The 12,655-nt window shown below is 39.3% G+C and overlaps 1 protein-coding gene across 1 annotated transcript in view; it reads left to right on the top strand.

Annotated features, from left to right (window-relative positions):
• The window catches only part of ADGRB1 (adhesion G protein-coupled receptor B1), a 466,033-nt gene that overhangs the window by 178,513 nt on the left and 274,865 nt on the right, over nucleotides 1-12,655 (top strand). The window contains exon 4 of the mRNA XM_085604813.1: nucleotides 9,069-9,176. Within this exon, the coding sequence (XP_085460939.1) occupies nucleotides 9,069-9,176 (108 nt within the window). The remainder of the gene's footprint in view (nucleotides 1-9,068; nucleotides 9,177-12,655) is intronic.

The following is a 12,655-nucleotide window of genomic DNA, read 5'->3' as shown; positions in this document are numbered from 1 at the left end:
CATGAAGTGTGCTGGGAGGGGAAGAGTCATTCCAGTGCTGTGGCTGTAGAATCCCTCTTCTGAGTAGACCTCCATTGGATATGACGATGGGACCGCGGATGAAAAAAGAGGTACGCTCCGCATTAAGGAAGTAGGGGGCATTTCTTGATTAGCGTGCAGGCGTTTTTTATTGATGGGGATACAGCATGGTGCACCCATATATGCGAATGCAAAAAAACCTGCTGCACCCCCCCGCACCCAGAGATACAAGCAAACTCCTCAAGCACCACCTGAATTCCCTCAAACGAGAACTCTTACACACCTTTCCATCCAACACAGATACAAAGACATGCAACAGAGATGAACCTTTACTATATCACCATTCAGCTCAGCTCCCATAGTGATGCTGAATCACACTCTCACACATATGCACACAATAACACACACCCATGAGGGCACACACAGCTCTCTTTTGTTCCAAACACGCACACAATATTTGGCCAAAAGTATGCACAATGCAGAATTGCAGTCATGGTATGCGAGATATTACTCTTTTGTCATAAAGTGGATGTACCACTCCCAGTGTTTTTGAGACATGAGAAACAGACATCAATCATTGTTGCTGGACTGCTGTAACACATTCTCACCAGAAACAAGACCCAACTCAAACTAAATACACTGCTTCGATTGCCAGACTAGAGTGCACATGGCTTTTTTCTCCAATTTAGGCTAAAATGTCGTAATGCATCCTTCAACCTTTCCATTATATTCTTTCACATTACTTCCCTGATATTCTCTCATATTACTCCCCTAATATTCTCTGACATTACTTCCCTTATATTCCCTCACATTACTTCCCTTATATTCGCTCACATTACTTCCTTTATATTCGCTCACATTACTTCCTTTATATTCTCTCACATTACTTCCATTATATTCTCTCACATTACTTCCTTTACATTCTCTCACATTACTTCCCTAATATTCTCTCCCATTACTTCCCCTATATTCTCTCACATCACTTCCCTAATATTCTCTCACAATACTTCCCTTATATTCTCTCACATAACTTCCTTTATATTCTCTCACATCACTTCCCTTATATTCTCTCCCCGTACTTCCTTTATATCCTCTCACATTACTTCCTTTATATTCTCTCGCATTACTTCCATTATATTCTCTCACATTAATTCCTTTATATTCTCTCACATCACTTCCATTATATTCTCTCACATTACTTCCATTATATTCTCTCACATTACTTTCATTATATTCTCTCACATCACTTCCCTAATATTCTCTCACATTACTTCCCTTATATTCTCTCACATAACTTCCTTTATATTCTCTCACATTACTTCCCTTATATTCTCTTCCCTTTCTTCCTTTATATTCCCTTTCATTATTTTCATTATATTCTCTCACATCACTTCCCTAATATTCTCTCACATCACTTCCCTAATATTCTCTCACATTACTTCCCTTATATTCTCTCACATCACTTTCATTATATTCTCTCACATCACTTCCCTAATATTCTCTCACATTACTTCCCTTATATTCTCTCACATAACTTCCTTTATATTCTCTCACATTACTTCCCTTATATTCTCTTCCCTTTCTTCCTTTATATTCCCTTTCATTACTTTCATTATATTCTCTCACATCACTTCCCTAATATTCTCTCACATCACTTCCCTAGTATTCTCTCACATTACTTCCCTTATATTCTCTCACATCACTTCCATTATATTCTCTCACATTACTTCCCTTATATTCTCTCACATTACTTTAATTATGTTGTCTCACATCACTTCCCTTATATTCTCTCACATTACTTCCCTTATATTCTCTCACATTACTTCCTTTATATTCTCTCACATCACTTCCCTTATATTCTCTCACATTGCTTCCCTTATATTCTCTCACATTACTTCCCTTATAGTCTCTCACATCACTTTCCTTATATCCTCTCACATTACAGGCAGCACTTTTGTGAAACCTCCACTTTAGATTTGGAATTCATTTGCACCAACCTGCTAGTAAGATGTAGAACTGGCGTCCATTCAGTCATTGCTTAAAGTTCTCTTGAAGAGATCTAATTTTGTAAGACATGCGCATGGAAGTCTCATATGTCCTTATGTTGGATGGGCATAAGTCACTAGGTAAAACGTAAGTGCACAAGTGCTATAATTTACCTGTGCAATGCTCCTCATTCATTCCAAAATGTCTATTTTCATTTGCAAATGGATTGTCTCACACTTAAATTCTGCCACTTTATCCACATTTTCTGTGATGGGAAATCTTCTCTCAGGAATAAGACATTTACTGAGGCAAGCTGGATTTGACTGGTATCCTGGGTGCTTCATAGAACAATTATTTGCAATGCAATATAAATGTGAGACTTATTGCATTGCAAATGCTTGTTTGTAAAAGCGCCCTATGCCGCGCTTTAACTTTAATGTCGGCCGTGCCCCTTTCTTTAGACAAGCCACGTCTAAAGGAAGGGGTTGGCCACCATTAAAGTGAAAGCGGGGTATGGGAGCTCTTACAAAAAAAGCATTTGTTTGTCAAGTTGACAAACAAATATTTTTTTTGTAAAAGCACCCCATACCGTGCTTTCACTTTAATGGCGGCCACGCCCCTTTCCATAGACTCGGCTCGTTTAAGAAGAGGGGCGTGGCCACCATTAAAGTGTAAGTGCGGAATGGGGCAATTTAAAAAAGAGAATCTAATAAATAGTAAAAAACATGCAGCCGCATTTGGCGCCGCAAATAAAGCAAAGGCATGTCCACCACTATCAGTGCGGCGTGCCGTGCTATGTGAAAAAGTAATAATAAAGCATTGGGAGAGAGTGTGTCCTGCAGCAGGCAGGTGAAAACCATTAAATAAAATAGTGCTCGGAGGCAGTAATTAAAGCCTACCGTGTAACAAGACATGTAACAGAGAGTGTGCTCATGGAAGGTTACAAAATGAGACAAGACTGTATAGAGAGGGGATATTAAGCCTATTGACCAATGAAAAGCCACAGTTTCCAAAGGACTATGACACAAGCCAATGAAAAATATGGGAGGATCTCCAGGTCCATACCTGAATACAGCATGCCTCGCAGAGCAGCGAATGCGCTGACCAGGCTTGACCTAAAAAGTATACAGCCAAAAGCAATCTATCGGATTAGAAAACCATCACCCATCTGTCATCCCTTTCTTCATGGACCAAGTGAAGTTGTGATGCGCCTTCTTAGTGGCTGGTCTAGTCTTGGTCAAGTAGATTCAAGTTCTAACCATCCCGCATCTCACAGCTAATGCAAACTCTGGATTGTATTTCATTTTTTGAAACATGCCTTCTTTACATTCAAGATTACCGAGCCCAGTTACTCTTTGACCAAACTTAGGTTTGATATTGAGCCATATAGTTATAGCTTCACTTTTGACTTCATGACAATGGGTGGCTCTCTTCCTCCTTCACTGTAGTAAGGTATTGGCGTGCCATGTTTGGTTTGTACACGTTTCAGCTCATATAAAATCTAAAGGAGCAGCACTATCTTGTGAACCTGACAATATGAACATTTTTATTTGGGTATTATAAGCCCCTTCTTTGTTTTCATCCTATTCCATCGATGAACTTAGCATTATTGACAGCTGCGCCAGTTAATAATGCTAGTTATTGACCCTCAACTGACGCATGGGCAGGAGATGAAAGCAACGAAATATACTGATGGTGAGGAATCATAACTGGTTATTGACCAGCTGCAAGGTCACCAACTTTTGCGAGTGTGCCCACTGCTCTCAGTCCCTCTCTCTCTGCTGTTGCTCTAGAATGTTTGTTGGGGAAGAGTTTCAGTGGAGTGCCTGTAATCCAAGCAACCTCATTGGCTGGTTGCCGCCACAATTTAAGTGATAGCTGTACCAACACATATTATACCTCATACATATAGACATATTGGGAAGTACAGCTATTTGTTATTTTTTAAAAAAAAGCACCAATATCTGGAAAATCTTTTCTGGGCCATTCTTCTCTTTTCATGACAATTTTAAGTCATACAAGTTTCATGCTGATAGAATGCAGCTCTCGCTAGAAAAGCGGCACAACATCTGTCTAGCACAACTGGATTGAATTGTAACAGAGGGGAGGGCTTAACCGAATGAGCTCTCAGAGGCTAAGTGTACTTATCCCTATTAGGAAGGGATTATATAAAAAACTAGAAATTATGATAAATTAAACTGTTTCCCCTTAATTTCAATATTGTTCATGGAATTTGACAAATTCTTTGTGGTTCCAGAGCTGCTTTAAATAAGCGAGTCCTAATGCCGGAGTCGGATCCACATTTGCTGGGACGCTGCACAATGTTTTTGCACACAGGCTGCTCTTGAGTGCCCAGTTCTATTTCTGCTTGGAGCCTGTACGCGGCTGCCAGCAACAACCACGTCCATCTGATATTTGTTCGCGATCCTCGCTGTCGGGGGCGTGTGCTTCCTCCTGGATCCTTCTAGATGGCGCGCAGGAACCCGGACCCTCCAACGCGCTTGTTGCAGATCTGCCGCTGGCCTTCCTTCTCCACCTACTGTTCTGGACAGAAAATTAAAAAGAAACTTACTTCAAGGAGAAAAAAAAGCACAGACGGAATCCCATATGGCGCAAAAAAAGATACTCCCTGGAATTTTTACAGCACAAAAATTATTTCACCCAACAAAAAAAAACAAAAAAATTATGTCTTGCTAATACATTCCAAACACTCATGAAAATAGGGGACTTCTTATCTGTAACTTTGCATAGTGTTGTTGAAGAGTGGAGTTCAATCTGTAGTAGTTCTCTGCACAAGCATTGTCTACATCGTCCTCCAGACTTTACGCTGTGTCTGAGGACTTTGCTTATAATATTATCGTTACTCATTGCTATGGCCTGTTTATAGTCAAATTTTGCACACTCACTACAACAGCCTGAGGTATGTAAGAATGTTATGGTTTGTTAGAACCTTAGAGTTGGAAGGGAACCTGTAGATTATGTTATGTCCTACTGATCTAGGGTATGCCATTTTTCTTTTATTATGTTTTGCTACTTTTTCTTAAGTGGTATTTGTAAAGCACAGCTTGTGTCCAAGTCTGGGCCTTTTGGTACTGCGTGTAGTCCTTAGTACGTCGATGCTGTCTTCGATCCCTTGCACTGATGAACTGCTAGCCACATCAAAGGATAGGCTTTTCCATTAAGGAACTACTTCAAGAGCTAGAACTGTGTCCTAGTCACAAACGAGTGCTCTCTGTATTAATTACTTTGATCTAGTCATTACCCTTGTGTTATATGCTTCTCCTTAAACATTGGTATAAGTATTGCAGCCAAACATGCTAAACCAGTGGTTCTTAACCTTTTGACTCCTGAGGACCACCCACTTAATCATTACTAGAAACCAGGGCCCCACCAATCGTAATTTGAATCCGGGGGGGGGGGGGCACTGAGTCACTACTAGAAGAGAGTGGCCCTTGACTATGCACTCTCATTGATTTGAACCGCAATACAATACACACAAAAAATCACAAACAAGCATTCATCAAACAAACAAAATGTTTGATTTAATTCACAAATTTAAAAAAATCTAACTTTTCTCTTTAATGGCAAGTATAGAACTTTTCTAAATTCAATTGTGACCACCCATCACCCATACTATATTGTTTTATGCACATGCACAGTTCACACCAATCAATCTGAGGATTCTAACTTAATTTTTAGCCTTCTATTTCAAATTCCTTCATATTTACAGAGCGGTTTGAAATTTCCAATTGTAAACTTTGCTTTTTTATTTAAATACACTCTATTAATATTATTTAATTTGCTAAGCAGTCACAGAGCCCCTGAGTAGGGTTTGCAGACTCCCAGGGGTCCTTGGACCACAGGTTAAGAACCACTGTGCTAAACTGTACTAGGATTTCTTCATATATTAAACTCCCCGGTCATTTTACGACTAAAAATGAAACCCAGCATCTAAGTGTGCGATTGTTAATATTCAGTAAAATGTATATAGTATTTCTCCAGCTCGCCATACCTCTTGTATTACAGCTTGGTATAGCACTTAATATTTTGCTATTACTTTACAACGCCTGGTGTATTAATCAGTTCGCGTGTGCCCAGATTCTCCCTGAAGTTGGTGGAAACAGTGATCTCCCATCAATTATAATTACCATATCTTAAATTGCCAAGAGCTAGATGTACGAATATATACACAATTCAAAATAAGTCTTTTATTATGTGTACCCCATAATTGCTCTATTCTCCTTAGGTCTTCCTTTCACTGTTCTCTTTCTTCTGTACTTTTGATCGTATTTCCTGGTTTTGTTCAAACATTGAATAGCACTAAAAGATCTGTGGCTTTACTCCTTACTATTAATCACTCTTTAGTTAAACAATGTTGAATCCTTTATGGAACTTTTAGGTATACTCTACTTATAACACCTCCCATTTTTAATGAACTCCATTTTCCACGACGCTCTGTTTGCCGTCACTTCACCAAAGACTGATTTATAGCATTACATTCTCAAACAATACAGTTTAATGTTGTCATTTCATATGTGATCACTTTTCTTATGCATGAAAATAAGCTCAATGTCTTCTAAGTCATATCTATCTCCTTTCAACAACAGAATTGGAATTCTATGAAAAAGTCAATTGCTGTTCGACAAGATGTTTTATTCACAGATTTATATTGTTTTCAGTCTAGTGACATTCCCTTCAAGATATTCGCTTATCACGTGTCCCTTACACTATTGTTAGTGTATGACCAATTGTTAATACATATTTATAGTATGATTATTTTCAGGTCAATTATTTTATTTGATCCTGGTAGATCTGCCCTCTCTCTATGGTTTTACTGGTGATTTCTTAAAAGTCTCCAACACAAGTTCATAATGCTCCATTAATTTATGTATGTTCAAACTTCAAAAATGATTTCTGTATCTGTACCTGCTTTAAACATCTTTCCCCATTCTTATCCTTAAATTGAAACCCTTCCTCCCGAAGGATAAGTTCATCCAAGCTGCTCATTTTCTCACCTTAAGTTCCAGCTCACTTTAAAGTCAAAATTGAAGTGGATCGACTATTTCTGGTCCCGGGTCTCACTATATCAAAAGGTTTAAGTCTGACACGCTGCGCATTTGGGAATGTTTTACTTCCTAAAAAGTCTTAAAGTCTTGACTGTTATTCATTAAATTTAAGCTAAATGTACCCACGCTGCTGAACAGCATAAGAGATCATTATGGGCACAGGAGCTTAATATTCGCCCCACTATCTCTGACTGTAGCGTTCAACATTGAAACTCAAATTTCAAGCAGTTTTGCTTGTTCAAATTCCGTTATAACCTTCTTTATTGATGTCAGGTAAATTCCTTTTTTGTCTTCCACATTAAATATATATAAATGAAAGTATTGCTTTTTGTGGACAATTAACAACAGGTAACACAGGCTTCTTCTTTGTAGCTCCAAAGTGCACTATACTGATTCCAAATGCCTTGTGCTGTTTCCTATATCCAATCCTAAATTTCCCTCTTTATCCACATATCCCTCTTTTGTTTAATAGCCGTCTTTCAACCTGGATTCAGCGAACATTGATCTATTTTTTTGTATTTCCGTATGTATTTCAAATGTTGGTGTCACTTCCTGTTGGAGTCTTTGTTTAGATGTTAGCGTCCCTTGCCATACCTGTGCTAACTTTATTATGTGAAATTAGATTTGCATTTTCTCGATATTTTTTAATGCAAATGCAGCAATACAGAGGCCATTAATAGGTTGTGGACAGATTGTATTTTTATTTCCATAAAGAAACGCAGCCCGAAGTAGAAGAGTGATCAGCATGAAGAGTGGAGGCTCTAATTAAAGCACATAGGGGATAGCTAATTTCCCCAGATCAGTTTTATCACAGTTTGTTTTGATAATGGAGTTTGCCTTACTAAAGTATTCATGATATGACATCTCGATCATTGCTTGAAAAATACATACTTAAGTGGCTCTATAGGTATTACTATTTGAGCACAGGCATGTATAAAGATAATTTCACTTTCTCTAGATGGCTATATACACACTGAAATATGTGTCTTGTTGTGCTTCAAGACAGACTGGTGAATCTACATTGCTTGGCTATATGATGTATGAATTGGGAAAGGTGGATCTTAAAAGGGCCGTTGACACATGCACATCATGTGGGTCCTTGGAGAGCATCATCAAATGTATAGAAATAGGATTTGGAGCTGTAAAACATCCTGACTATGTCGTTGTGCCCCGCGTAGAGATGAACTGACTTGGATACATTATCATTACAAACACTGGCCTTTGATGCCATATGAGGAACGCAACTCCGGATTTCTCCACAAAACTTATGGCACTACAAAGTGGCTCATGGGAGATACATTGCCACCTGCAGCTGATTACGGACTATGTATGGCTGAGACTCGTTGAGGGCTTCCATTTTCAGCCATGTTACTACCCCACCTGTCATTAGCATTACATATACACCTGATTAACTAATGAAAAGTAATTGTAATTGAAAAAAATGATAAATAAAGAGGGCAGTCTTTGAATAATGCGAGCTTGCAGAGTGCCTATCACCCAGGTTTCCTGCTATATACTGTTAATTTTAGTGGTGTATTTTGGTGCTTCTTTTTCACCTCTTATGTACCATAGGTTCTTGTTTTTAACAATAAAGCATTTCATATTCTCCAGCAAGGCAGTGCCCTTGCTCAGCTCACATTAGACTACAAGAAGCCTAGGGTTGAAGAATCTGAGTAAGCCCTTGTAGAATATCACGTGTTCTGATGTTAAAAATAAAATTACATATTCTACATAAAACATTATAACATACCAATCTGAAAACTATTGCCAGAAAAAAAACAATTGGGAATAGGGACACTTTATAGCGAAAGCAGATCATTTAACTCCAATTACAACCATCGTTGTTATTTCAGAAGGCTGGGCCTTAAAATAACAGGTGTGTATGTTTCTGTGTCGATGTTGATGCTTCTCTGTTTGTGTGACCTTGTGTTAACGATGAAAACTCTCAGACTTCAACCAAGCACAGGTTATTCACATGACCCCATTGCCTTGATATAGCCAACGGACGCTATAACTCCCGAAGCCAGGCGCTGAGATCCACCGATAACAAGAAGCGCGATGATGTGGACGACCTGCAGCAGTTTGGAGTCCCCTCACCACAGATTGGTAAGTTCTACTCACACCAGAATCCGCCCTCATGTGTTGTCGTCATCGCTATGTCGTAAAACGTTCCTTATTCTAAATGTCTAGCTCGCAGACCGTTCACAAGTATCCCTTTTTCTTCTTCTCCTTTTGAGAGCCCAATACCTCAACAGATTATAGTGGAAAGATGTGTGGGTGCTATGGGTGAGGTGTACTACCAAGTTAAGTTTCTGTTCTCCATTGCATCGTAGATGTGAATAACGTTTCGTTGTTTCTATTCCGAAGCAATTGACAACACAATATGTCACCATTCCTGCTGTAGAGAGTCAACAAGAGCTCACACTGTATTGTGCTTTCCACAGATTTTAATTGTTTGTGTTTTGTTAAAGACACACAGTGATGATGCTGGTTTAGATGATCAGGGACATCTTTAACCTTATTTCTTGGTTTTTTTGTTACACGGGTATTACTTTCTGATGCAATAGGTTGGGATGGTGTTTGTAGTAACATCATGTTGTGACAAGGTGCATATTCAAGAAACTCTAAGGTGTAGGAACACAGCGTAAAATAGGACCATTGAGTAACTTCAGATAAAAACCTTACATCGGGTAATGTGATTTTTACATCCTAGGACACTCTTTCGTAATTGGGTTCAATATCTACTTAGGCAGGTCACATACTTAAAGCAAAAATAAAGAGATAGAACTTTAGTTTCTCCCCTTTTAAGATAAACATACACAAAAATAATGTGGTATTTGTTGCACCGGAAAAAAATAGAGCACAATTGCTTTGAAATGTACTCTTGGTGGAGGAACTAGAGGATTGAGCAAGATATTATGCCCCAAAATAGTCCACCATTGGCATTTGAAAAATAGAGTAATTGCTTTGTTTCATTCCCTTTAACAAAGCTAGATTGAACAGTCCAAAATAAATGAAAACGCTGTAGCGCTTGGAATCACTGATTGGGTCAGATTGTGTTTATTAGGCGGGTGTATTTAAGGGTTTAAAGGTATGTAAGAAGGATATGAAGGTCTGAAAACTAAAGGAGTTTCAGTTGGGTGGCAGAGTGCTGCTTACTGCTCACAAGGTGCAGCGGGTGAGTGTGCACCTACCTCTCCTCCATATGCCTGATTGGAACTGACTGCTGATGGTGCACCAGAAGCAATGCAAAATATTATGTGCTCAGAAGCAGTCAAATGGCTGCAAAATGGATGCCAAGGTAGTCGTCAGCAAAGCTGTGCGCGTTGTACCAAATGGTATTTGACAAACAAATCCTTGTTTTTGGAGGAAGCCAAGCGCTGACTGAATGTGGGCTTAGCTTTCATGTAACCCACAAAAAGAACTACAAGTTCACGCGTACAATAACTGTTTTGTAGTGACCTACAGCTTCTGCCCCTTCCTGGCTAAACAGGCAACAATGGGGCCAGGGCAGACCATGCTGATCCGGAATGAAAGATTATGAACCCAACAAATTGCTTGTCAAAGTTGATTTCTAATTAAGCAAATTGAGGCACCAATTTGAATGCAAATGTGGGTTCGGAAGGAGTTTGACATTGTAAAGGGAAGTGGGCTGTTCCTCCATTTACCGGCAATAGGAATTACATATTATTTTGAGCTAAAACAGAACAAAAACCTCCCACAACTCACTGTGTTGATAAAAAGCCCTTTATCCAAGAGTCAGGAGCTCCTTTGGAGGGCTAGAAAGCAACTCAGACCAGTCAGTTTGCTTTTCTTGTCTTAACTTCCTCCAGTGTCGCAAGTTAATTAAAAAGAGGCGGCCATTGTGGTTCAATAGACCCTCTCAGTGCCATTGTCTGGTACACGTAGAGGAACAAGAAAGACACACTCGCATCCGCTGAGGCCCGGCCATCTGCCACCAGGCACGTCTGTCAACACGCTCCATTCTTCCCAGGAGTAAACTTGTGGTCACCATTTATGCAACCACCGGAGGAGGGCTTTACTGGTTAAAAGTAGCATTTTGGAGGAAGGATTTTTGTCAGAACTCTGAGCAAAGCCGGGGTGGTACTATGGAGCCGGATTTTCGCATGCCGATCACAAATAAAGCCTTTAGCAAACAGTTGCTGGAGGACGCAACGTCAAGTGAGGTCACTTATCCGTCTCTTTGTCCAGATCCTGCAGGGTCAGCTTGGCTTACCTGCTATTTCCTTTGCTATTCTTTTACTGTCTGTGCTGGGGAACCCTCAAAGGAAAACATGGTGACCTGCACTAGATTTGTAACTTTGTAATATTTAATATAGTCTGGGAGATAAGCAGTTGCATGATTTTAGAAAACCAGTATGATGGCTTAATGAATCGCAGGGGAAAATTTGGGTACTCTTATTCTTTTACTATGTTGGTAGACGCTCCTGCTAGGAAATCGCACCTTTCCAAGAAACCTACAATCCAAGAAACCTAGATTGAAAATGTTTATAAATCTTCATAAACTATTTGGATTAAGTCATTTTGTATCCAATTTGCATCATTTAACAAAAACTCAATAAGATCCCCCACTTTTTGCAACTGGTGACTTGCACCGAACCCCCATCTTCCTTCGTCCTGATCCTGAACATTATTTTGACTGAGGAGTTGTCTGCAAGTCTTGTCCTTCCAACGGCTTCATCAGCCTACAATTTGTGTAGTCGATTCAGCTACGGAGAATGCCAGGTCTGATAGAGGGATCATAAACCTACAATTTGTGTAATGACTCAGTAATGGTGAATGATAGTTGTGATAGAGTAATCATAAACCTACTATTTGCATAGCTGATTCAGCTACGGTGAATGATTGTTCTGATGAAGGCACCATAATTCTACAATTTGTGTAGTTGATTCAGCTATGGTGAATGATTGTTTTGATAAGAGGGAGCAGAAACCTACAATTTGCATAGTCAATTCAGCAACGTTGAATGATAGTTCTGTGAGAGGGATCATAAACCTACAATTTGTGTAGTCAATTCAGCTACGGGGAATGAAAGTTTTGATGGAGGGATCATAAACCTACAATTCGTGTAGTCGATTCAGCTACGGAGAATGAAAGTTCTGATAGAGGGATCATAAACCTACAATTTGTGTAGTCCATTTAGATACGACGAATGATAGTTCTGATAGAGGGATCATAAACCTACAGTTTGTGTAGTCAATTCAGCTACGGGGAATGAAAGTTCTGAGAGAGGGATCATAAACCCACAATTTGTGTAGTTGATTCAGCAACGTTAAATGATAGTTCTGAGAGAGGGATCATAAAACTGCAATTTGTGTAGTCGATTCAGGTACGGGGAATTAAAGCTCTGATAGAGGAATCATAAACCCACAATTTGTGTAGTCGATTTAGCAACGTTGAATGATAGTTCTGAGAGAGGGATCATAAACCTACAATTTGTGCAGTCGATTCAGCTATGGGGAATGAAAGTTCTGATAGAGGGATCATAAACCTACAAGTTGTGTAGTTGATTCAGCTAAGGTGAATGATAGCTCTAATATGAGGGATCATAAACCTACAATTTG

This window comes from Triturus cristatus, chromosome 5_1 (genome assembly GCF_964204655.1).
Source record: "Triturus cristatus chromosome 5_1, aTriCri1.1, whole genome shotgun sequence".
NCBI classification, from domain to species: domain Eukaryota; kingdom Metazoa; phylum Chordata; class Amphibia; order Caudata; family Salamandridae; genus Triturus; species Triturus cristatus.
Note: the sequence above shows the minus strand (reverse complement) of the source record. Positions and strands in the feature narration are given on the sequence as shown.